Source organism: Schistocerca gregaria, chromosome 1 (assembly GCF_023897955.1).
Source record: "Schistocerca gregaria isolate iqSchGreg1 chromosome 1, iqSchGreg1.2, whole genome shotgun sequence".
Taxonomy (NCBI): Eukaryota; Metazoa; Arthropoda; class Insecta; order Orthoptera; family Acrididae; genus Schistocerca; species Schistocerca gregaria.
Genome location: NC_064920.1, coordinates 685,054,320 through 685,077,032, shown reverse-complemented (window position 1 = coordinate 685,077,032; position 22,713 = coordinate 685,054,320). Strand labels below are relative to the sequence as shown.

Here is a 22,713-nt window from a genome sequence, read left to right as displayed (position 1 = left end):
TACCTGTTAAGTTGATTGAGCGATAATTCTCATAGTTCTCTGTCTTTGATAACAACCAGATTGAGTGGATGACATTCTTCTGAGAGTCAGATGACATGTCTTCCATCTCTGTTTCTACACACTAACTTTAATAATAATTTTGTTGCCATTTCTATTGATGATTTTAGAAATTCTGAAAGAGCAAACTGAATACTGAACAATATTGAAAGCTCTCGGTTTCAGCACCAAACACCCACTACCTGTTTTCTGACCTTCAGTGATTGCCTAAAACTATCCTCAAATTGGCTGAATGAAATTGACACATTACCACTCTGGTGCTACCTTTCAAATCTTATCCAGATTTCTCTTCTTTTCAATCACCATCAAAGACATGGTCACTATAACTATCTGCAACTACTGCTGTGTCTTCTTTGCATATGATTGTGGTAATCTTTGAGTTGCAGTGAAGAAATTGCACTCATTATTTTACCGCCCTCTCTTCTTGCTGATTTCACTTTTGTTGGACTGACATAAATGAGCAATTTTCGGATATGTGATCGCTCCTAAGATTGGAATAATAGCCTTGAATAAAATTATTATGGATACTATTTCAAGTCTGATTGTAAAATAAAAGTTGCTGTTTTGGGTAACTAATTAGCAGTGCTCCTCTTTCATGCATCTGGTCAGTAGTTTGAATGCTCTAGAGAAAACTGTTTCAAGGCACTCAAAATGTCAACCTCTATTTTACTTCATTTCATTTCACAATGTGACACAGCAGGCAACCAAAAGTGATTTGTTCAGTTACCACCATCTATGTAATACTGTTCACCAAGCTTTTGTCACCAATTATGAGGTTATATAAATTTTTACCAACCTAGAAATCAACATATTAAATGTCTGTGGATAGAATATTAAATAATGAGCCCCCTGTTAGTGGGTTGGGGGGCATGTTTGATCCGTAGTGGTCAATCAGGACACTGGCAGTTGCAGCAGGCATTCTCTTTCATCCTCCTCATAGTGTGACTGCTTAACAAGTTACAGTTGTGGGACATTGTGACTGGTGTTTGTTGTCTTCAAGAGATTTCCTTTTGTATTTAAATTCTTTGAAGCAGCCCAAGGCCATAGTCACGGAGTTAGAAGAATGTTCAAAACCTATGCAGTTGCTCAAAGCATTGATATGTATTCAAACCTGTTTGAAAATTATGGCACAAAAATAGCCCTCATTCATTGCTATTTGTGACCAAAATATATGCAAAGCGTGATTGTAGGGATACTTGCTGTTGAAACTTGCAGTGGTAGAGTAAGCTGGGGGCTGTCACTATATCCCTCTTCTAGAAATAGACACAACAACACTCAAAATAACTCTTATACATATATAATGTGTAATATATTTTCTCAGTCATTAGTTTGTTCTTGGCTGACTAACAATTCTTTATATAAATCAGATATGTCTAGCAAAAGAGTGTGGGTTTCTGGTACTATAATTGGCAGAGGTGGACACAAAAATACATGTCCATGTAACAAAATTATTTACTGTCTCACTAAAACACTACAAATGAGCATGAGTGTATTAATACCAGGAAGCAGAAAAACCAGACTAAAGTCAAGTATCTACAATTCCATAGTCAAAGTTGTTCAATGCACTGTCAGTATTTGTCACAGGTGTTTATTGTAATACTATCTGCAGACACCAGTGCATTGCATAGATTGGTTGGACATGAGACATGAGACTGTGACCTGCTGTTGGAAATATTTATTTTAATGTAGTCATCTAGTAGGTACTAGTGGACAATGAATGGGTTGCACAGTAACAAAAATGCGGAAAACTGACACTAAGCACATGCTTAATACAAGTGCTGTTCATAAATTGATCTCAGATTGGCTGTTAAAAAAGAAAAAAAAATAGATAAAATATTATATACTGTCTGTAATTACATGTTAACAATAATCCTCCACATAGTCACCCCTCAAAGTGAAATATTTGTCATACCACACCACTAGATTCTTAATACCTTCATCAAAGAGTGGTGCTGCCTAGTGCTTCAGCTAGCTACTGACAGCATCCTTGAGCTCATTGTCAGTTATGAAGTGCTGAGTAGTAGCCTTGAGGAAGAGAGAAAAGTTGCTTAGTGCCAAGTCTGGACTATACAGAGGATGTTGAAAATCCTCTCAGCCAAAAAGTCTTACGTTTTACCTTCATTCTATTCACGGTATGGATTGCTGAAGGAGAATGATTCTTTCATTAATTACCACGGACTGTTTTTCATTGACCTTCGGAGTTTCTTAAGAGTCTCACAATAAACTTGTTATGCCACAGTATTTGTGGTGTTGCTCTCATGAGATCTGTATTCAAAGTTTTTTAGGATGCCAAAAAACTGTAAACATCATTCTGTGGTCCGGTATGTGGAATTTTTTTGAGCTTGTTGGGGTATGAGGCCACTTCCACTGGTTGGACTGTTCCTTAGTTTCAGAGTTCACATACTGCACTCAGTCACTGTTGTGTTCAGAAATTAGTCCCCATCTTAGAGGTAATGCTGAAGGAATGCTAAGGCCGAAGCTTTTTTTTCAGTTTTGTGGACATAAGTTAGATATTTTGGTAGTAATCATGCACAAAACTTGTGGTAATCAAATCATTTGACAATGATAAAAAAGATTGTTCTTGAAACTTAAGGCGCATCTTCAGAAATATCAAACTGTTATTCAACATTTTGCATGTATAATTGCATATGTTGCACACATTCACCAATCAATTCTAAATGTCTTTCTTGACTTTAATCTTGCATATATGTGCCTAGTCACGTATTTGCTGCACTAGCCCCCTCACAACAGCATCTCATACATATGACACTATCAACATTGAACTTGATGACATGCACTCCTTCTTCTTGCAGGTGGCAAATGACAAAACAAACGTTGCAACTGATGGAAGATGGAATAACATCATCCATTTCAATCACTTGCCGCTTCTCTCTGAGCAGATGCCCTGTAGCATGTATTCCACTGAAACCAAATCACTGCCATTGAGTGCTGTCAAGTGAGAGCTCATTGGAGGGCAGAGTGGAGGTCTGTTGTGTTTTTTAATGAAATTTGGTTCTGACTCAGTACCAGTGATGGCTTTTGATGGCTGTGTGTAGGTTAGGAGAAAGCCAGTTTAGGGCCTGCAACCAGTCTGTTTGTGTGCTAGACAGACTGGATCTACACCAGGAGCTGTAGTCTGGGCTGTGATTTTGTATGACAGCAGGAGCACTGTTGTGGTTATCCCATGCACCCTGAGTGCAAATTTGTACATCAGTCTGGTGATTCGACCTGTTGTGCTCTCTCTCTCTCTCTCTCTCTCTCTCTCTCTCTCTCTCTCTCTCTCTCTCTCTCTCTCTGTGTGTGTGTGTGTGTGTGTGTGTGTGTGTGTGTGTGTGTGTGTGTGTCCTATCTTTTTTTTATAGTTTATACTTTTTTTGAGAATTTCAGACATCTTGCAATATTTTGTGTTGTTGCACACTTCTTCTAGGTGCACAAATCCCATAAAGGTGCTTGATCTTCCTTAAGTCTTCTCTCAGTCAGAACAGCCTCTTGGTGCCTTCACCTTTCCTAAAGCCAGTTATTAGCATCTAATAGGTCATCAATATTCTTTTCATTTTTCTTTATGTCGTTCTTGTTAGCAGCTTATATATATTACCTGTTAAGTTGATTGAGCGATAATTCTCATAGTTCTCTGTCTTTGATAACAACCAGATTGAGTGGATGACATTCTTCTGAGAGTCAGATGACATGTCTTCCATCTCTGTTTCTACACACTAACTTTAATAATAATTTTGTTGCCATTTCTATTGATGATTTTAGAAATTCTGAAAGAGCAAACTGAATACTGAACAATATTGAAAGCTCTCGGTTTCAGCACCAAACACCCACTACCTGTTTTCTGACCTTCAGTGATTGCCTAAAACTATCCTCAAATTGGCTGAATGAAATTGACACATTACCACTCTGGTGCTACCTTTCAAATCTTATCCAGATTTCTCTTCTTTTCAATCACCATCAAAGACATGGTCACTATAACTATCTGCAACTACTGCTGTGTCTTCTTTGCATATGATTGTGGTAATCTTTGAGTTGCAGTGAAGAAATTGCACTCATTATTTTACCGCCCTCTCTTCTTGCTGATTTCACTTTTGTTGGACTGACATAAATGAGCAATTTTCGGATATGTGATCGCTCCTAAGATTGGAATAATAGCCTTGAATAAAATTATTATGGATACTATTTCAAGTCTGATTGTAAAATAAAAGTTGCTGTTTTGGGTAACTAATTAGCAGTGCTCCTCTTTCATGCATCTGGTCAGTAGTTTGAATGCTCTAGAGAAAACTGTTTCAAGGCACTCAAAATGTCAACCTCTATTTTACTTCATTTCATTTCACAATGTGACACAGCAGGCAACCAAAAGTGATTTGTTCAGTTACCACCATCTATGTAATACTGTTCACCAAGCTTTTGTCACCAATTATGAGGTTATATAAATTTTTACCAACCTAGAAATCAACATATTAAATGTCTGTGGATAGAATATTAAATAATGAGCCCCCTGTTAGTGGGTTGGGGGGCATGTTTGATCCGTAGTGGTCAATCAGGACACTGGCAGTTGCAGCAGGCATTCTCTTTCATCCTCCTCATAGTGTGACTGCTTAACAAGTTACAGTTGTGGGACATTGTGACTGGTGTTTGTTGTCTTCAAGAGATTTCCTTTTGTATTTAAATTCTTTGAAGCAGCCCAAGGCCATAGTCACGGAGTTAGAAGAATGTTCAAAACCTATGCAGTTGCTCAAAGCATTGATATGTATTCAAACCTGTTTGAAAATTATGGCACAAAAATAGCCCTCATTCATTGCTATTTGTGACCAAAATATATGCAAAGCGTGATTGTAGGGATACTTGCTGTTGAAACTTGCAGTGGTAGAGTAAGCTGGGGGCTGTCACTATATCCCTCTTCTAGAAATAGACACAACAACACTCAAAATAACTCTTATACATATATAATGTGTAATATATTTTCTCAGTCATTAGTTTGTTCTTGGCTGACTAACAATTCTTTATATAAATCAGATATGTCTAGCAAAAGAGTGTGGGTTTCTGGTACTATAATTGGCAGAGGTGGACACAAAAATACATGTCCATGTAACAAAATTATTTACTGTCTCACTAAAACACTACAAATGAGCATGAGTGTATTAATACCAGGAAGCAGAAAAACCAGACTAAAGTCAAGTATCTACAATTCCATAGTCAAAGTTGTTCAATGCACTGTCAGTATTTGTCACAGGTGTTTATTGTAATACTATCTGCAGACACCAGTGCATTGCATAGATTGGTTGGACATGAGACATGAGACTGTGACCTGCTGTTGGAAATATTTATTTTAATGTAGTCATCTAGTAGGTACTAGTGGACAATGAATGGGTTGCACAGTAACAAAAATGCGGAAAACTGACACTAAGCACATGCTTAATACAAGTGCTGTTCATAAATTGATCTCAGATTGGCTGTTAAAAAAGAAAAAAAAATAGATAAAATATTATATACTGTCTGTAATTACATGTTAACAATAATCCTCCACATAGTCACCCCTCAAAGTGAAATATTTGTCATACCACACCACTAGATTCTTAATACCTTCATCAAAGAGTGGTGCTGCCTAGTGCTTCAGCTAGCTACTGACAGCATCCTTGAGCTCATTGTCAGTTATGAAGTGCTGAGTAGTAGCCTTGAGGAAGAGAGAAAAGTTGCTTAGTGCCAAGTCTGGACTATACAGAGGATGTTGAAAATCCTCTCAGCCAAAAAGTCTTACGTTTTACCTTCATTCTATTCACGGTATGGATTGCTGAAGGAGAATGATTCTTTCATTAATTACCACGGACTGTTTTTCATTGACCTTCGGAGTTTCTTAAGAGTCTCACAATAAACTTGTTATGCCACAGTATTTGTGGTGTTGCTCTCATGAGATCTGTATTCAAAGTTTTTTAGGATGCCAAAAAACTGTAAACATCATTCTGTGGTCCGGTATGTGGAATTTTTTTGAGCTTGTTGGGGTATGAGGCCACTTCCACTGGTTGGACTGTTCCTTAGTTTCAGAGTTCACATACTGCACTCAGTCACTGTTGTGTTCAGAAATTAGTCCCCATCTTAGAGGTAATGCTGAAGGAATGCTAAGGCCGAAGCTTTTTTTTCAGTTTTGTGGACATAAGTTAGATATTTTGGTAGTAATCATGCACAAAACTTGTGGTAATCAAATCATTTGACAATGATAAAAAAGATTGTTCTTGAAACTTAAGGCGCATCTTCAGAAATATCAAACTGTTATTCAACATTTTGCATGTATAATTGCATATGTTGCACACATTCACCAATCAATTCTAAATGTCTTTCTTGACTTTAATCTTGCATATATGTGCCTAGTCACGTATTTGCTGCACTAGCCCCCTCACAACAGCATCTCATACATATGACACTATCAACATTGAACTTGATGACATGCACTCCTTCTTCTTGCAGGTGGCAAATGACAAAACAAACGTTGCAACTGATGGAAGATGGAATAACATCATCCATTTCAATCACTTGCCGCTTCTCTCTGTTGAGCGCAACAGAGAGCTGACTGATGCAATATGACCTTCAAAGTCTCCTTTTCAAGCCATGCAAGTGCCATAAATTACAAGCATTTGTTTATATTGAACATTCAGTCAGAGCCTAATTTGTGAATAGTCCTTGTAAAATAAATGCATCCAAATTTTTTCTAAACCTTTAATTCTAACAGTAAACATGAAAGCAGTGAAATGTGCTCACATGATCTAACACTTTGGATGACTTAAAGTGGTGAAGTATGTGTGTCAACTCCCACTCCTTTAACAATACGACTTACTAGAGATTGTCAGCCGACTTTTCCTTGCTGGTTAGCTTGCTGCTGCAACCTCCTTTTCTCTTATTCTCTGAAATATATTTGCTAGGAACAGGAATTTCTCAAGGCTCTTTCTACTTATAAAAATAAGCAGACGTGTGCAGTTTCTTTTGCTTCACTTAATGATATATATTTAAACATCAAACTTTTACAAATCTCATTCTCAACATAAACAAACACTGTCAAGCAAGTCTCTTCATGTATCCAAAGGTTAGAAACGAAGTTCATTTACACGTAAGAGTAAGTTGGTTTCAAAAACCAAGTCCATTCTCATCCTGAATCTGAATACACGTCTTATCCTCTCAAAGTCCAAGACGAGTATTCATTTAATAATATTTCAACTGTTCTCTTTTTTCCATTTGAATAGTCAAAGTTATAAAAAGCAGAGAGTACATACACACACCTTGTTCCTTCACTTCTTACTACACACTTTGGACCTGCACACACAGGCAGGCGACACGCCGTAGATAGGCTCTTTCTCACTTATATTTAAAATATCATGTGTTCAGGAAGGTAGAAGGCTGAGTGGTTCTAGAATTTACATGGAAATTCTCGAAACTACGTATCTGCCTCCGCAGATCAAACATGTGATATTTTATACATAATCATCCTGTACATTAATATCACACATAATAACAATTCACATTTTAACAGCATACATTGAGCGATTCTTTGATATCAAGACCTGAGTATTCATTAGTGATCCAGTAAACCTGACTAGTGTTTAGGAAACGTGAGACTTTATTTTTATTTTCTATCGTGAACTACAGGTGTTCGTGACACTTGAATAATCTATTTTTGTTTTCGTCTTTAATAGTACCTTTCCTAAGTATTTATTACTTCTAATATTTTATGTAGCTTGGAGGAACTCTGGGCAACATGAAAGTGTTCCTTTTGACACGTGTAAACTTACGTAGTGTTTAATAATGCTCATTGTGTATAGAATTCAAACTTACCAGAGTAATGCCTATAAAATGAGTGACTAGTGTCATGATACTGATCTTTTCCGCTAGGATCAGTACCTGTACCTTCCTGTGGGTTGAGCATACGAGTGCACTTCCTCTTTTCGTTCTGGTAGTTATGCCCCTTTATACAACACCCCTATTCATTAGGCTAAAGGCCGTCCTATCTCCATGCAGGTATGCCTGCCCTTTATAGTCAGTAGATGCCGGGTACACCCCCTTATTCTTGTACGGCCTTCTTATCTGAAGATAAGATGTAGGTTATTGGAAACCACGGAAACAAGGAAGGACTTCTGCAATAGAAGTAGATGAATATGGAAAGAGAAAAAAAAAAAATAGGTCCTCAAAAGGAAAGCAAGAAAGGAAATAAATAGAAATGGTTGCTAATCTCAAAGAAGAGAAAGAAGATACCCCCAAAGAAGGGAAACCCTTCCCCCCCCCCCCCCCTCTCCCCTTTCCCCAGGATCCCTAACTTGCAGGTACTTAAGTGAGAAGCCGGATGAGGTTTGGTGTTAAATTGTCCCTACAGAACGGATGTTCCCACCTTCACCCTTGTGTTCCCTGAAGGAAATCTTAGCAAACCTATGGAAATGGCAAATGGTGAAGAACCAGGCACACTTGTTTGTGAGGGTTGTCTGAAAGGTGTGGTGTGTGTGTTTTGTGTGAGTCATGATTAGTGTGTTTTCGTAAACCATGCTTTTATCCACAATACCCACCCCTTTCCAAAACTGATACAAACCCTCCCATTTACATCACATTTCATAAAAGGTATAAAATATTCTATTCAAAATAGAAAATCTATACACTACAGTATAGCAGTTGTTCATATGTTCACCTGATTATATATTTTTCCAGAAATATAATATCCCATTCAGTTTAAATTGTCAAGATATCACTTTCTTTAAATAGTACTATCATATTACACTTTACTAATATAATATTCTATTCATTTTATTTCATGCCTAGAGATCACTTTCTTTCTTATTCTGTGATTCTCCTAAACTGTAGTCATATCCAGTTTTCTAGGTAATAAGATTATAGGATAGTTTAAGATTGTAGGAATAGATGACTGAAAAGTTTAAGATTTGAAGGCAATTCAGTGTGGGAAAACTATTTTGGAAGAAACACCGAAAACAACTCGGGATCTGACAGTCGTCACTCTGCCCGTTAACTCAGAATGTTAACATTCCTGGGGGATATATGACTCTGTCTGTGTCCCATGGATCTGATATTAACTTTTCTTATGCACTGGCAGACCAGTATTTCTCTTTAAACTTCTTTTGAATGTCTCCGCACTGCAAATCAGTCACCACTTCCCTAGTAAACACAGCATTAGGTGAAGATACTCCCTTTTTCTACTTGTTCCTGGATAAGTTTGACTTCTCTCCAGAGTTCGTCTATGCCCCTCCTGGTATCAGTAAATTTGGAAGAAGCCATAGGCGAAGCATTCCCGGATGTTATTCTCTCAGTGACTTTTCGCTCTATAATTTCCTCTACCTGCTCCTCCAAACTACTTATATTTACTGTATCAGAGTTAGCTATCTTCTCTTGGAAATTTCTTTCTACATTTTCTATTCATGTATTAATGTCTATAATTTTTGATTGGATTATTGGTATTAATTCGCTATTATTATTGTCGCTCCCGTTTGAGGTATGCAGTCTCTGCTTTATAGCATCAAACTTAACATTACATACATTTTCAAATGATCCTAACTTTCCACAAAGTTCAGAGTCCGCATTATTACCTTTATCTTCAATATCATATTCTCACTTTCTATCAAGTCCTGAATTTGATAATTCTGTTTTATGACTAAGGTCAGTGAACAGCTGATTTATGTGAATGTTCAAAGAACTAGTTAGTTCATTCTTTAAATCTATTTCAAATTTTCAGCTTTACTATTTAGTGTGTCAAATTCAGTCTTTAGTAAACCTGTATTTGCTGCTTGACTATTCAAGGTTTCACTCTTGTCATTTAGAATTCACTTTCAGCATTTAAACTAGAATGTACCAAACCTATTTCTTTCCTTAGAGTTTCATTCTGAGCATTTAATCAAGAATTTAAAGTTTCATTTAATTGTAAACTCTGAGCTTCTAGTTTTTTACTTAAAGTCACAATTTGAGCATTTGAAGCTGCACTTTGTGCTTTGATTAAATTTGCTAACTCAGTCCAGTCTGGTATTTCTCTGCTGACTCTCATAGCCATAGCTGGTTCTTGAGTTTCTTCGATTTGTTTCATGTTATCCATATTCTTATGAGCTGTAGATCTAGTAATCACTTAAAAACTTCACTCTAAGTGTAACAACTACACGGATACAATTCACTGAACAGATTATCCAACTTTACACTCAAACAATGAAGTACTGTTTTACACTCACCCGGCATAGAGTTTAGGCTGTGGTGCCAGTGGCATCAGATGTAGGTTTCCACACCGACATCGGTGAGCGGATGTGGAAGCAGGCCAGCACCGATGAACAGCAACTGGTGCCGGTGGCGTCAGATGTTGTTTTCCGTGTCTGCATCCATGCGATGCATGTTAGAACTGTCTACTCCCCTCACCAGATCTTCTTAGTCTAATTGGTCTCAGCATATCTCTTTTCTTTTAATGTTATGACTTCCTTATGTCTTCCCTTTTGTTATATTTACTAATTTTCTCCATTTGATTTTTAGGCTTAGTCCAGTTTCTCATAATGGTTCTCTTGTCTTGTTATACTCGGTTGGTATGGCAACACATAATATCTTCTTATCTCATTTTTGTCTCAAAATTCCTGTTTTCTTCTGTCCTTTTACACAGGCCTCCAAGTTCTAACGCTTTGGATGACTTAAAGTGGTGAAGTATGTGTGCCAACTCCCACTCCTTTAATAATACGACTTACTTGAGATTGTCAGCCAACTTTTCCTTGCAGGTTAGCTTGCTGCTGCAACCTCCTTTTCTCTTCTTCTCTAAATTACATTTGCTAGGAACAGGAATTTCTCAAGACTCTTTGTACTTTTAAAAAAAGAAGCAGACGTATGCAGTTTCTTTTGCTTCACTTAATGATATATATTTAAACAACAAATCTCATTCTTAACATAAACAAACACCGTGAAGCAGGTCTCTTCACGTATCCAAAGGTTAGAAACGAAGTTCATTTACACGTAAGAGTAAGTTGGTTTAAAAACCAAGTCCATTCTCATCCTGAATCCGAATACACGTCTTATCCTCTCAAAGTCCAAGACCAGCATTCATTTAACAATATTTCAACTGTTCTCTTTTTTCCACTTCAATAGTCAAAATTATAAAACAGCAGAGTACATACACACACCTTGTTCCTTCACTTCGGCTTCCATGGCGCGGCCGGCAAACACTTGTCAGTGCCGTTTGACTGCTGTGTCTACATTTTTATTACTACACACTTTGGACCTGCACACACAGGCAGGCGACGCATAGTAGATAGGCTCTCTCACACATATATTTAAAATATCACGTGTTCGAGATGGTAGAAGGCCGAGTTGTTCTAGAATTTATGCGGAAATTCTGGAAACACTGCAGTGAGCTCTGAGGTTGTACTCAGTGACATCAAGAACTGCAGAAGGGTTGAAAATACATAGTGATGGATTCCAAAATATCTTAAACTGTGATACATTTACTGAAAGGGTAACAAATAAACAGTGGAATGCAACAACCAAAATTCAGATTGCAGAGAAATTAAAATGTTTATTGGAAGAACATCATCAAAAAAATTCACATGTAAAGGGAGACATTGAAGTAAAGCCGTTGGCTGGGAAACGTGAAAGAAGTTAAACTTTGGTGGAAAACATCACAAAAAAACAACAAATGGATAAAGGAAAAACTACATACTTCCCATGCTGTTCCTCTCCTTACAGCTCCCTTGAAGTTCATACTGCTAACTGGTTTATCATTTTTGCAACATATCTACTCCCATTTTGTTTTCCTGTTGCTTTGAAATCTTTATTGTTACTTATTTTATGTTGCTGACTTCTGTACTCAAATGTTGTCTTTCATTGACACATATTTCAACATATATAAATTTACCATAGTACATAAATTTATTTTCTTACTTGTACATGTAAATATTGCTTACTTTGTTTTTACGCACAGTTTCTGGAATGTACAAAAACAATAATAAGTGGGTTGTGGCCCTTTGGCCAGAAGTAAACATATTAATCTTTTGCTATGATTAATATTTTCAGTGTTTAAATCATATCAGGATAATTAGGAAAAACATTGAAAGTGTGTAAATGTAGTATTATGTGTTGGTAGGTGTTCTAGCACAATTTTGCAGTGAGCATAGATAGTTTTCCTTATCCCTTAACTGTTATGAGAACTGAACAATAGCTGACTCTTAGAAACTTGCCACCTCTCCTTTCTTCTCACCTTTGCACCCTACTTCTCTCTCCCTATCTCTCACCTCCCCCCTCTCTCCCTATCTCTCACCTCCCCCCTCCCTCCCTCTCTCTCTCTGTCCGTCTCTCTATCTCTCTCTCTCTCTCTCTCTCTCTCTCTCTCTCTCTCTCTCTCTCTCTCACACACACACATTTATTGCTTATACAAGATAAAAGCAAAAATATACACTTAAAAAAATACATTCATTAGAACAGTCAAATGTGTTGTAGATCTTGATAGCATTTGAGGACTTTTAAAGATAATGTATCACAGTGGTACCTCCTTTCTTTTACAGGAATGTCTTTTCCAGATGCTGAGAATGGAATTAAAACATTTGGTTCTATATTTCATAGACTGCAGAATGGTTTGTCACTGTGTACTGTATGTGGAAAAATTGTTTCAAACTTGAGAAACCACTACTTAAAACACAGGCCTGAAAGGCATCAGTGCCCCATTTGCTTTGCAACTACTACAAGAGCAGATAATTTACGTCGTCATATACGAATGAAACATTCTGATGAGTCATGCAGTAATATGGTATAGACAAGTAACTGATCAGTACTACAAAAGTAATAGGAAACAGCATTGCTCATTAAACAATGGCTACTTCATTGCATTGCATTCGAGGTGTGTGTGTGTGTGTGTGTGTGTGTGTGTGTGTGTGTGTGTGTGTGTGTGTGTGTGTGTGAGAGAGAGAGAGAGAGAGAGAGAGAGAGAGAGAGGGAGAGAGAGGGGGGGGGGGGGGGGGACATACACACGCATGACTATCTGGAGGGACCATTTGTTTGATGTTGGACACGATAATATCTTATATATTTATTGAATATCAGCATCACATTATACCAATCCCATTACCTGTTTCCTTGATTTATTGTATAGCTTTCAGCTAATGGTTAACAGTCGTATATACTACTGTAATAGACAGTCAAAATTATTATGAAAATTAGACAAGTTCAAGGGATGTTAGAGGCTTCTGTTCAGCTGCACATCATAACATCAAACTTCTCTGATTGTACTAATGTGGAATGTAATTAGTGCCTTTATAACATTAAACTTACGGTCTATTTTTCTCATGATTTGTATCATTTGTAATGTTGGCATTATGAGATAAATTAAAACTTTGTAATTTCTCTTGTAAGTACACAATAATATCCAAAGATCACAAAGATTGTTAAGCAGTTTAGTGATGTTTTCAGTTTATTTGATTCTGATGTAATGTCATGCTCGTTTATTTGATTCTGATGTAATGTCATGCTCAAATAAATGTAACTGTATTATAAGTGAGCTGACTCCATCCAAATAAGCTTCATAAAAAGTCATGTCAACAAAAGTCCATAGTAAATTGTGCATTTAACAGTTACATGCGCGAATTAAATATATTGGAAGCTGTAATAGCTGTGGGCCTATAAAGATGTACCTTATTGACTTGTTATACCCTCATTAGCCATGTATGAGCCATCTTCCTTGATAGTTTTTCTCTTATTGTTTGGAACAAATTACTCACATTCTTTAAAAAAATCAACTGTGTACGAGAGAACGTTAAAAAGGACAGAAATTATAGGTACCGTAGTCTGAAAACCACTTGGATAACAGACATATATAAATTGGTTCTTACAAAAAACAAAATGTTTTATAATCTGCTGTTTATTATGATATGCTTTGAATTGTGCTCAGAATACAGGAGGAGGAGGGGGGGGGGGGGGCGGAGTGAGTTGGAAACAGTCTGACCATTTCTGTAGATAATGATATGAAGAAACGAAAGCTTGGCCGAAAGCTAAAATTTATGGCCGTCTCTTTGTTGTGCCTGTCTGCAGCTCAGTGTTTTCTCTGTAGAGTAAGCAGCAGTCTATCATTGTTCATAATATTGTAGTTATGAAATGGAAGATGATAATTTTGTTGTACTATAATCAGTGAATAGTTCATTGTTTATGTATGTGAAACAATTTGTTATTAACCTTGGATAGATAAAGAGAGGGATGGGAAAGTTGCTGGCACATGACATTCTAGAAGAAAACACTCTCTATAGGAATTCAAATATCTTGTTCATTATAAGGAGTAATATTAGCAAGAAGAGTATTTTCTGTCTTGCAAAATTAAGAAATGTTATTACATTTCACCCCATAGAATAAAAGAAAAAGAGAGTGAGTTGGAAGTAATGTTCCTTTCCCAACTGACAAAATTCATGTAAGAGGTATTGCATTTGGAAAGGGGGGGGGGGGGGGGGATGGAATCCAGTCTGTTGTGGAATAACAATATAAATCATGTTTATCATAGTGAGTGTTTAGTTTTTTCTTACAGAGATTCCAACAATATGGCTGAAGCATTGTGGTCACATGTTTGTGACAAAAGTGTTAACATTAGACTGTGGACGTGCTAAAAATAGCTTCACTAGCTTACAAAACCACTGCTGACAAATGCTAAAACAATTCTTTTAGTTTAGCCAAAACCAGTTAATAATTCTTTTTTGGCAGAATGCTGAATCCTAACCTAAAATTTATTTTGTGGTTGTTATATGTAACAAAATTGCTAATTTTTCCATTGGTGGTACACTTGTTATTATCTCTTACTTTTTCTCATTGGTTTGACCTGTTGGTCTGTGGCTGCCATGTTTTATTTATTCCCTGATACTGTAGTTACAAAATGGTAACAAGAGATTCATTTTTGGGTGTGTAATTAAAGATCTTCCACAGAAATCTTTTTGTGCACTGGTATTCTAGTGCTGCACCATCATTACATTAAAAAAATAACATCAGAAAAAATGCTGTTTCCAGTTAATGGCAGCAAACAAATTATATAAATTTAACATCCACACCTCCCATCATTTGTTAAGAAGGAGCTACAGTGAAAATCCTTCACAGAAATACTAATTCAGATATTGTAATCAAAGTTCTTGTGAATAACATACTGTATTAGCTCACTGGCACAAAAGTAATAATGGACACCAAAGTGGCACAATGGTGCACAGTCAATTTCATCTCTGTCTCTAAAATGTCTAGTCTGCAGCCTTCTTTATATATTACATTAGTGATTCACACTTAACAGTGCATTGTGTTAAAAGCAAAGTGACATGTTATGTAAACTGCCATATGGAAAAGTCTTCTCTTTTTGCTGAATAGAACAGCTCAAAATTCACAGTCATGAATATTTGGCTGGACATTCTTGATAAAAATATTGCTATCCATTTAATTAATGTGTGAGAATTATACGACATATGACTTGATAGCTTCAGTTTGTCTTCTGAAGTACTGAAAATGCGCTGTAAGCCGAGTGTGCTTACTTATTTCAGAAGTAGATTATAAATTATTTGTTGTAAAAGGACTACATTTAAAGCCACCCATTGTTATTATTGTCATCATCATTTTCATTATTAATATAGAAATTTGACTCACATTCCAACTAGAGGCTACAACTTTGCATTTGTAGGTAACATCTGTTGCTTCCATTTTTACACTAAGAGAAGAACTAACTTTTCCAAGAAGTACACTTCATTGGTTTTAGTTACATTAAGCAAGCATTCTACATGTTTAGATTATTTTGATATAGAGAAGTTTTGCAATGTATGATCATATCAGAAGTGTTATTTGAATTTACAGCAGCATTTTCTACAGCTGTGAAACTTGGTATGTTATCCACTTTATATGTGGCTGTTTAAGTAGTTCCTCATCTCTCTGTTCCAGCAAAACGGGAACATAAGAAAGATTCAGGATTCAAGGATGTGCAGTCGGATCCAAGTTACGAGTACATGTATTATAGACTTCCTAATAACCCATCTCTCTATATGTGTCGTTTCTGTGGCAAAACTGTGAGCAATAGATGGCATCATTTGAGGAGTCATAAGCCTCAAAACCTCAAATGCCCATTGTGCCATCAAATATTCACCAGGAAAGACAATATGAAAGCACATCTCAAATGGAAGCACAATGCAGATGCAATGTCACTGTGTCATATAACCAAGTCCCTTTACACTCAGCCAGTAGCAAATACTTTTACTAATGATGTATCATAATCTTTTTGTACTCTTTGAAAGTACACTATATGTGTATAGTGAGACTGAAGTAAATTTCAGTGTCTTAATGTAGACTGAGAAAATATTAATATTGTGAGTGATTAAAACACCATTAATCATACATCTTCAGTTTTTGTTTTTTAGTAGTTTGTACTTATACTTAGACAGATTGTCTGTATGTAAAATGCACTGTCATCCATTAAATATCCATTGAGCCCAAATCTCATCTCAGCATATTTTCTAGAAAAGGCGATAACAGAGAGAATAACCATGTTGATGTTAATGATGAAGTCATTCTCATAAGCTTGCTTGATAAAGAGTGTAATTGAAATACTACAATTTCTTTTTTTAAATATCAGAACTTTGTATGTATAGGCATCATGTTCTCCAGCCTTTTTTTCAATAAAAATTTAGTTATGTTGTATGATATCAAAATATTTTTGTGGCATCTTCTTGATTCAGGTTCTTATACATAATGTACAGGTTCAGCATTAAGTGAGTCCACATTTTTTTGGCATTGCGGGCCATGGAAAAGTATAGAAAGATTTGTAGTAAACATTTCCTGCGACATACTCAAATCCATCTCAAAAAGAAATTTTCAGCAGTTCAAAGGTCTAAAGTTTGGTAATCATTGATCTATTTGTAGCAAGAATCAGCAAGCAGGGTGACCTTTTAATAGGCATATGTGCAGCCAGACAGAAAAATGAACCAGCGTGTAAATGTATCTTGAAACGTTTATAAACCACTTTTTCAGTATCGTAATAAAATTAATTATGTGTTTTAGATTCTTTGATATTTTCTCAAGTATCAGTTGGCTGTGACACACATTGCAGTTAACTGATGATAAATATGCAAGAGCTGCTTTGTGTGTTATTATGTGCTAAAAACAGACATTGATATTATTCAGTTCCAGGAATGGTGGCATGCGTGAAAATACACAATGAAAATAGTATATTATTGTCACCAAAGCTTATATTTCCATCATTGAAGAGACTTTACATATAGACTCTGTGGAAAGCTGTAGCTTTTCTGTAGTTCATATGTTTTTCTGTACTTACTCTGCATGAGCATGTTAAGTGCACTCAAAGCTGTCTTGTATTAAAGATTTTCATTTGTGGTCTGAAACATGGTTGGCCCAATTCCTAAGTGGCAGAGCCACCAAACAAATGATTTTTTTGTAGATCATTTATAGCAGCACATGGTTTATCTGTGTTCTTAGCCATTTTTAAAATTAGTGATCATACCGTAAAAAAAAATGTATTATAAAGAGATATAGTCATAAAAATTTGTCAGTATTTATACCATGTGGAGAAGTAGTCTTTATTGATGAACGTAAGTGCTTTGATGTTGTTGACACAGAAATGTGCTGATTACTGAGAAACTGGTGGTGTTCATTCATTGAAGCTGGATGAAAGATAAGCATTCATCTCATTTGGCTGTTATCTATTACAACCAATGTGTAACTTATTAACTAGAAGTTGGGCTTGAACACTGCAGTGGTCTTATTAGAGGTGGATACCTTCTTCTGACATTTGAACTGCTTTATCAATTCAGGTGTATAGAGACCCAGGTTTTAACCTGGACTCTGAATGAAGGTGCAAATTGGCATATTTTGTCCATTTAATAACTTGCTGCCAGGGGTGAGAGGTGCGATAAGTGATTGAATAAGTGATAGGTATTGACTGGAGCTGAACACTAGGCATTTAGACTGGTACCATGATGATTTTAATTGAACACTATGCACACTCTTTTAAGGCATGACATGGTCAGGATTGTGAGGTACATGACCTCAATTTGCATTTCAAAAGTTATTTGTTTTCATAAGAAATTTATACAAAGATGCCCTATTTTAATTGGTCAGTCAATCTTCTTTGTATCATTTAACCCTCATTATGGAGAGAAACTTGGCAAGTAGAACAATATACTGTGTCGTTAAAACTTACCTCAGTATGTGCAAATATTATATTTGATGAGTTACTCATTGTAATGAGGTTTTAAGGATGTGAAGATGTTTCTCTGATCAGTCAGAACCAGCAATGCCTACATATGTTTGTGATCAAGATAAATAAATTTTATTTATACATCTTGTAGTGTTTAGCAAACAGAAATTGTGGTATGCCACTCAGTCCTGCAGTATATACAGCATTCCTTCCTCCTCCCACTGGCACATCACAGCTTGCATGATTGGTTTCAGTCACTGCCGTCAGTAATGATTTGTCAAATAAGTGATAGCTTTAATTTCATGTTATATTTTCCTAAAGTTGAAAACTGAGCTCTTGATGTAAATTTTGTCACAACCTTAAAAACACTCATAAGTATAAGAATAACATAAATCATTGGTCAGTAGCAAAATATTGCAATAGGTAACTGATAAATCAAAATGTATGGAATAACAGAGGACCTTGTTATTTCAGAAAAATCTGTACATTATGTTAAAGAGTGCAAAATGTAAACAATTCATACAAAATAGGTGATCTACCTGTATTATCTTTTGGAGAATAGTGTTATGAGAACCATTTATCGTTAATTCAGTGTGGGTGGCAAAGGAAGTTTTTAATATCGCCATAATTAAGAGATAGTTTTTGTGAATTGTTGAATTATTTAGCCTTCTGGAATTATGCAGCTTTCATTGACAATGGTTTCTTTACATTATTCAATTTATTTCTCATCAGTTAGTAACCCTCTTCAAATGAAAAGTTTATGACACCTGTTGTTCAATAGCTTGCTTCCCCATTTGGATATCAATTCAAGGGGATACCAATGGATTTTGTGCATTCCTGTGATAAACTTAAGCACAAGTATTTTAGAAACAAAATTACTTTGGAATCAGGTTTTAAAATTTTTGGCTAAGAATATTGCAGGTTGTTCTCAAGCACACAATGCTGAATTAGGATATTTTTGTACAAGGAAATGTTTTGATGCTGCGACTCATAGTTGTAGGTTGGTTCCATTAATATCAGTAGCTTGTAATTGCTGAGGATGGTACATAATCCATAAGACTATACTACCTGACAAAAAGTGAAGCACTTGGAAAGGAGGAGGAAACAAAATGAAACTTCATGGGTTGAGAGGGTTTGTGATGCTATTTCAGTGACTACAAAATCAAGTCAGATTTACAAAGAACTTGGAAGTTTGAGCTCACATACTTGCTGATGGTGGTCATTCAGGACAGTGCAGAACTGTGATTCATCAGTGAACATAATGCAATGCCGTTCATCAGCAGTCCATGCTTCCCAGTCACGGCACTTCTCCAAATGGAGCTGTTTGTGTTGTGGTGTTGATGACAGCCTATGTGTGGTAATTACTTACTCCAGGAGCTGCTAGTCTCTGATCAATGATGCAGTATCCCACAGAATGTTTCCGGAAGTCCATTACTCATTCTCAGATGGCCAATGAAAATTTGAAGAGGCTATATTTGCTAGTTGGACAATAAGTTGATCCACAGTTGTGGTGGTCAGACGTGGTCTACTAGAACCTTGATGACCAGTCACATCCAAGTACCCAACAAATCTGGTCACTGCACAATTTGAATACCCAGCCACATTTAGACACAAAATGAGTGAGCTTTAAAACTCTGTCAGGTGCTGCTAATACTATCTCATGCAAGTATCCTGCACTTCCATGTCCTTCATGGTGATCACTCAACATCTGACGCTGCTCATGCCTCTTGTATATCCTAGCAGGCCTGGTAACAACTCTAAACATGAACAACACTAATGTACTCTAATGGCCATTCTACATGTCAAGTGAATTGCAGCTCAAATAATTCACATATCTGCTGATAGTGTGTATGTGTACAAAGTTATATTGACAGCTCGCCATATCTTCAGTGTGCTTTACCTTTTTTTTTGTAAGAATTTTTTGAATTGCTTCAATTTATCATAACATTTTACATTTTTCGCATTCAACATGAGTTACCCCCAAAATTTGTAGTTCTTCAATGTAGTATTGGTGCATAGCTGACAAAGACAAATATTTTGATTCCACACTAGTGGCGTACCTGGGAATGTACCCTTAGTGATAATTGCTTTTCTGGGGCTCGAGTCCCAGACCGCACCGAAGAGTGGCAAGTTGCACAGTCTGGCAGTGCCCAGCGATTATTAACATTGTTCTCCAGAAAGGAAGTCTCAAACTGCTGTATCAGAATCACATGTTTAAGTTTACTACTGGAGCAAGCAGCATAATTGCAAATACAGCAGCATCTGTTTCCTGGACCAATGTCCTCAGGAACTTGCACCTTTCTGCTTGTTTCCCTCAGCCTCTTAATGTAATGTTTGTTTTTCCTCCAGGCCTTGCCTATGTCCCACCTTCAATAGAACTCCTTTTTGGGGCTTGCATTGAAGTCTTCCACATAAATTAAAGAAAGTTTTTGTCATGTCTGACATGACAACTTCTCAGGTAGGTGACTCCAACCTCAGCTTTTATGTAGTTGAAAAATGGGAGCAGTACTTTTTGAACGTATCTGTTGGATATGAGGAAAACACAAGGCAGCCCTTATCTCATATTATCCAACACCAGTAGTGTCGTCAGCTCAAAATCGTAATTATTGAGTCCTTGTGTCCCATCTATAGAAATGTCTTCAGAATCTTCCCAGAATAATGTTGATTATAATTGACACAAAATCTGCACTTGTCAGCTCCAGGTGTGGCTCCTTAACTGTGTCCTGCAATTTATAAAATAATACACCTTCATTAACTTTATGCACGCACGCCTCTACACTGCTTGCTTCATTGTGATGCTGAACTGTTGTAGAGCATAGGTTATAGCAACACTTAGTGATATATAAGTCTTGCCTCATTATTATTCTAATTTGAGAGTCGTTAGTCTTGTACTTGATCTAGTATAGTGTGGAAATGGATTTGATTCGCAATATCCGCAGCTGTACTTTCATTTTCTGTTTCAGTCAGTCCCAGCTGACTTAAATTGTGTGTGATCGACATGAGGATACACAAATTTGGTATGGCATGATTCGTGTGTGGCCTGACCGACTTTTATTTGACCGACTTTTATTTTTGCTGGATCTTTTACTGTTGCCTTGTAATTTGAAAAGTTTAATGTCTTTACTTTAAGACACAAAATTTTCTGACCAATTACATGCATAATAGTGTCTTATACTGTTGTCAGCAGCAGAATGTGGGCTGTGATATTTTACAAACATCACCTGTGTAGACTTCTCAGTTTCTGCTTTCCATTTTCTAAAAGAATCAGATGTTGAAAACTGCAGCTCTTTTGACTTTACTTGTGTATGGTGTCCCAATCTTAAGTCTTCGAAATTATTATGCTCTGTCAAAGTTTCATATTTATGTCATTGCTCACTGTATTGATCTCACAGATGTCATTTAAAACTGTATTCATAATTAAAATTATACCCACAGATTTGATAGCTGTACACAAAAGATTTCTGTTGCTTCAGACATGGCGCGATATCATTAAGTTTCTCTGGGTGATCCTTTGAAACATTTTCCCAAATACTGTGCAATCAACTGAAATGATATGTTAATTATGAATGGACGACACCAACAAACACAATAACCACCAACGAATGCAACAATGGAAAGCTACTGACACATCTTTTTTCACTCACTACAAGCACAAGCAACTGCAAATATATGAAGACAAAAGCTTTGAACCACTGAAATACCCTATTCAGCCTGCATGTCCAGTGGAGTCCTGGAGCAAGTAGCATTCATAGCAGCCAGGATTGCCACATTGATTTGTAAACAATAGCAATTTGGCTCTTCCCATTAGTGTTTGGTGTGGGACCTCAGAATGGCATATGTCGCTGATGTCTACTCACTTGGGGTGGTAACTTGGGAGCTGAGTTATATTTGTTTTTAATATATATCCAAAGGATCAAATCTGCTACAATATAATGAAGACATATAATATTCTTGTTTGTTATGCCTGTTTACAGACAGGCGCAATGTTAGGTGAAAATCGGTGTTACAGGCACAATCCACAGATTTTGTTCTTTCTGTCATCTACTGCAGTATAATTACCGAAGAACATATGCAAGTCACATATTCATTTAATTTGTGTTGCTAGTTAGAGGATGAAAATTCTGCCCCCAATATTATTCTGACATTTTGATGGATGGAGTAAATAACAACATATGACTTATTTCACATTCGTTTTCTCAATGAACTAGATTTACTTAGTTCTGTGCTGCAAGAAAAGAATAGTCAGTTCATGTCATTAGTGCTGAGTGACAATGTGAATGTGTGTTTCCTGTCTTGTAAATGATGCTAGTTGCCACAGTAAAAAAATTAAGGAATAATTAATCAACATACAATGGACTGTATCTTGCTTGTTGCAAATGAAGTGATGGAAATGTAACAGATATGCAAATATTGTTTGAAGATACCAAAAAGTGGTAGAAAAGTGCTTTGAGATAAATAGTTTTGGTTAAGGAACAATTATTAATAAAATAAAATAAAAT

At 36.4% G+C, this 22,713-nt stretch overlaps 1 protein-coding gene across 6 annotated transcripts in view; it reads left to right on the top strand.

Moving 5' to 3' along the window:
- The window catches only part of LOC126364371 (protein tramtrack, beta isoform-like), a 434,570-nt gene that overhangs the window by 245,442 nt on the left and 166,415 nt on the right, over window positions 1-22,713 (top strand). Inside the window, exon 5 of one of the 6 annotated variants that reach the window (XM_050008051.1) lies at window positions 15,946-16,712. The exons of the other annotated variants lie outside the window; for them this stretch is intronic. Coding sequence (XP_049864008.1) covers window positions 15,946-16,274 — 329 coding nt within the window. The 3' untranslated portion in view covers window positions 16,275-16,712. Of the gene's footprint in view, window positions 1-15,945; window positions 16,713-22,713 lie in introns of those variants that run through there. 6 annotated transcript variants of the gene reach the window in all.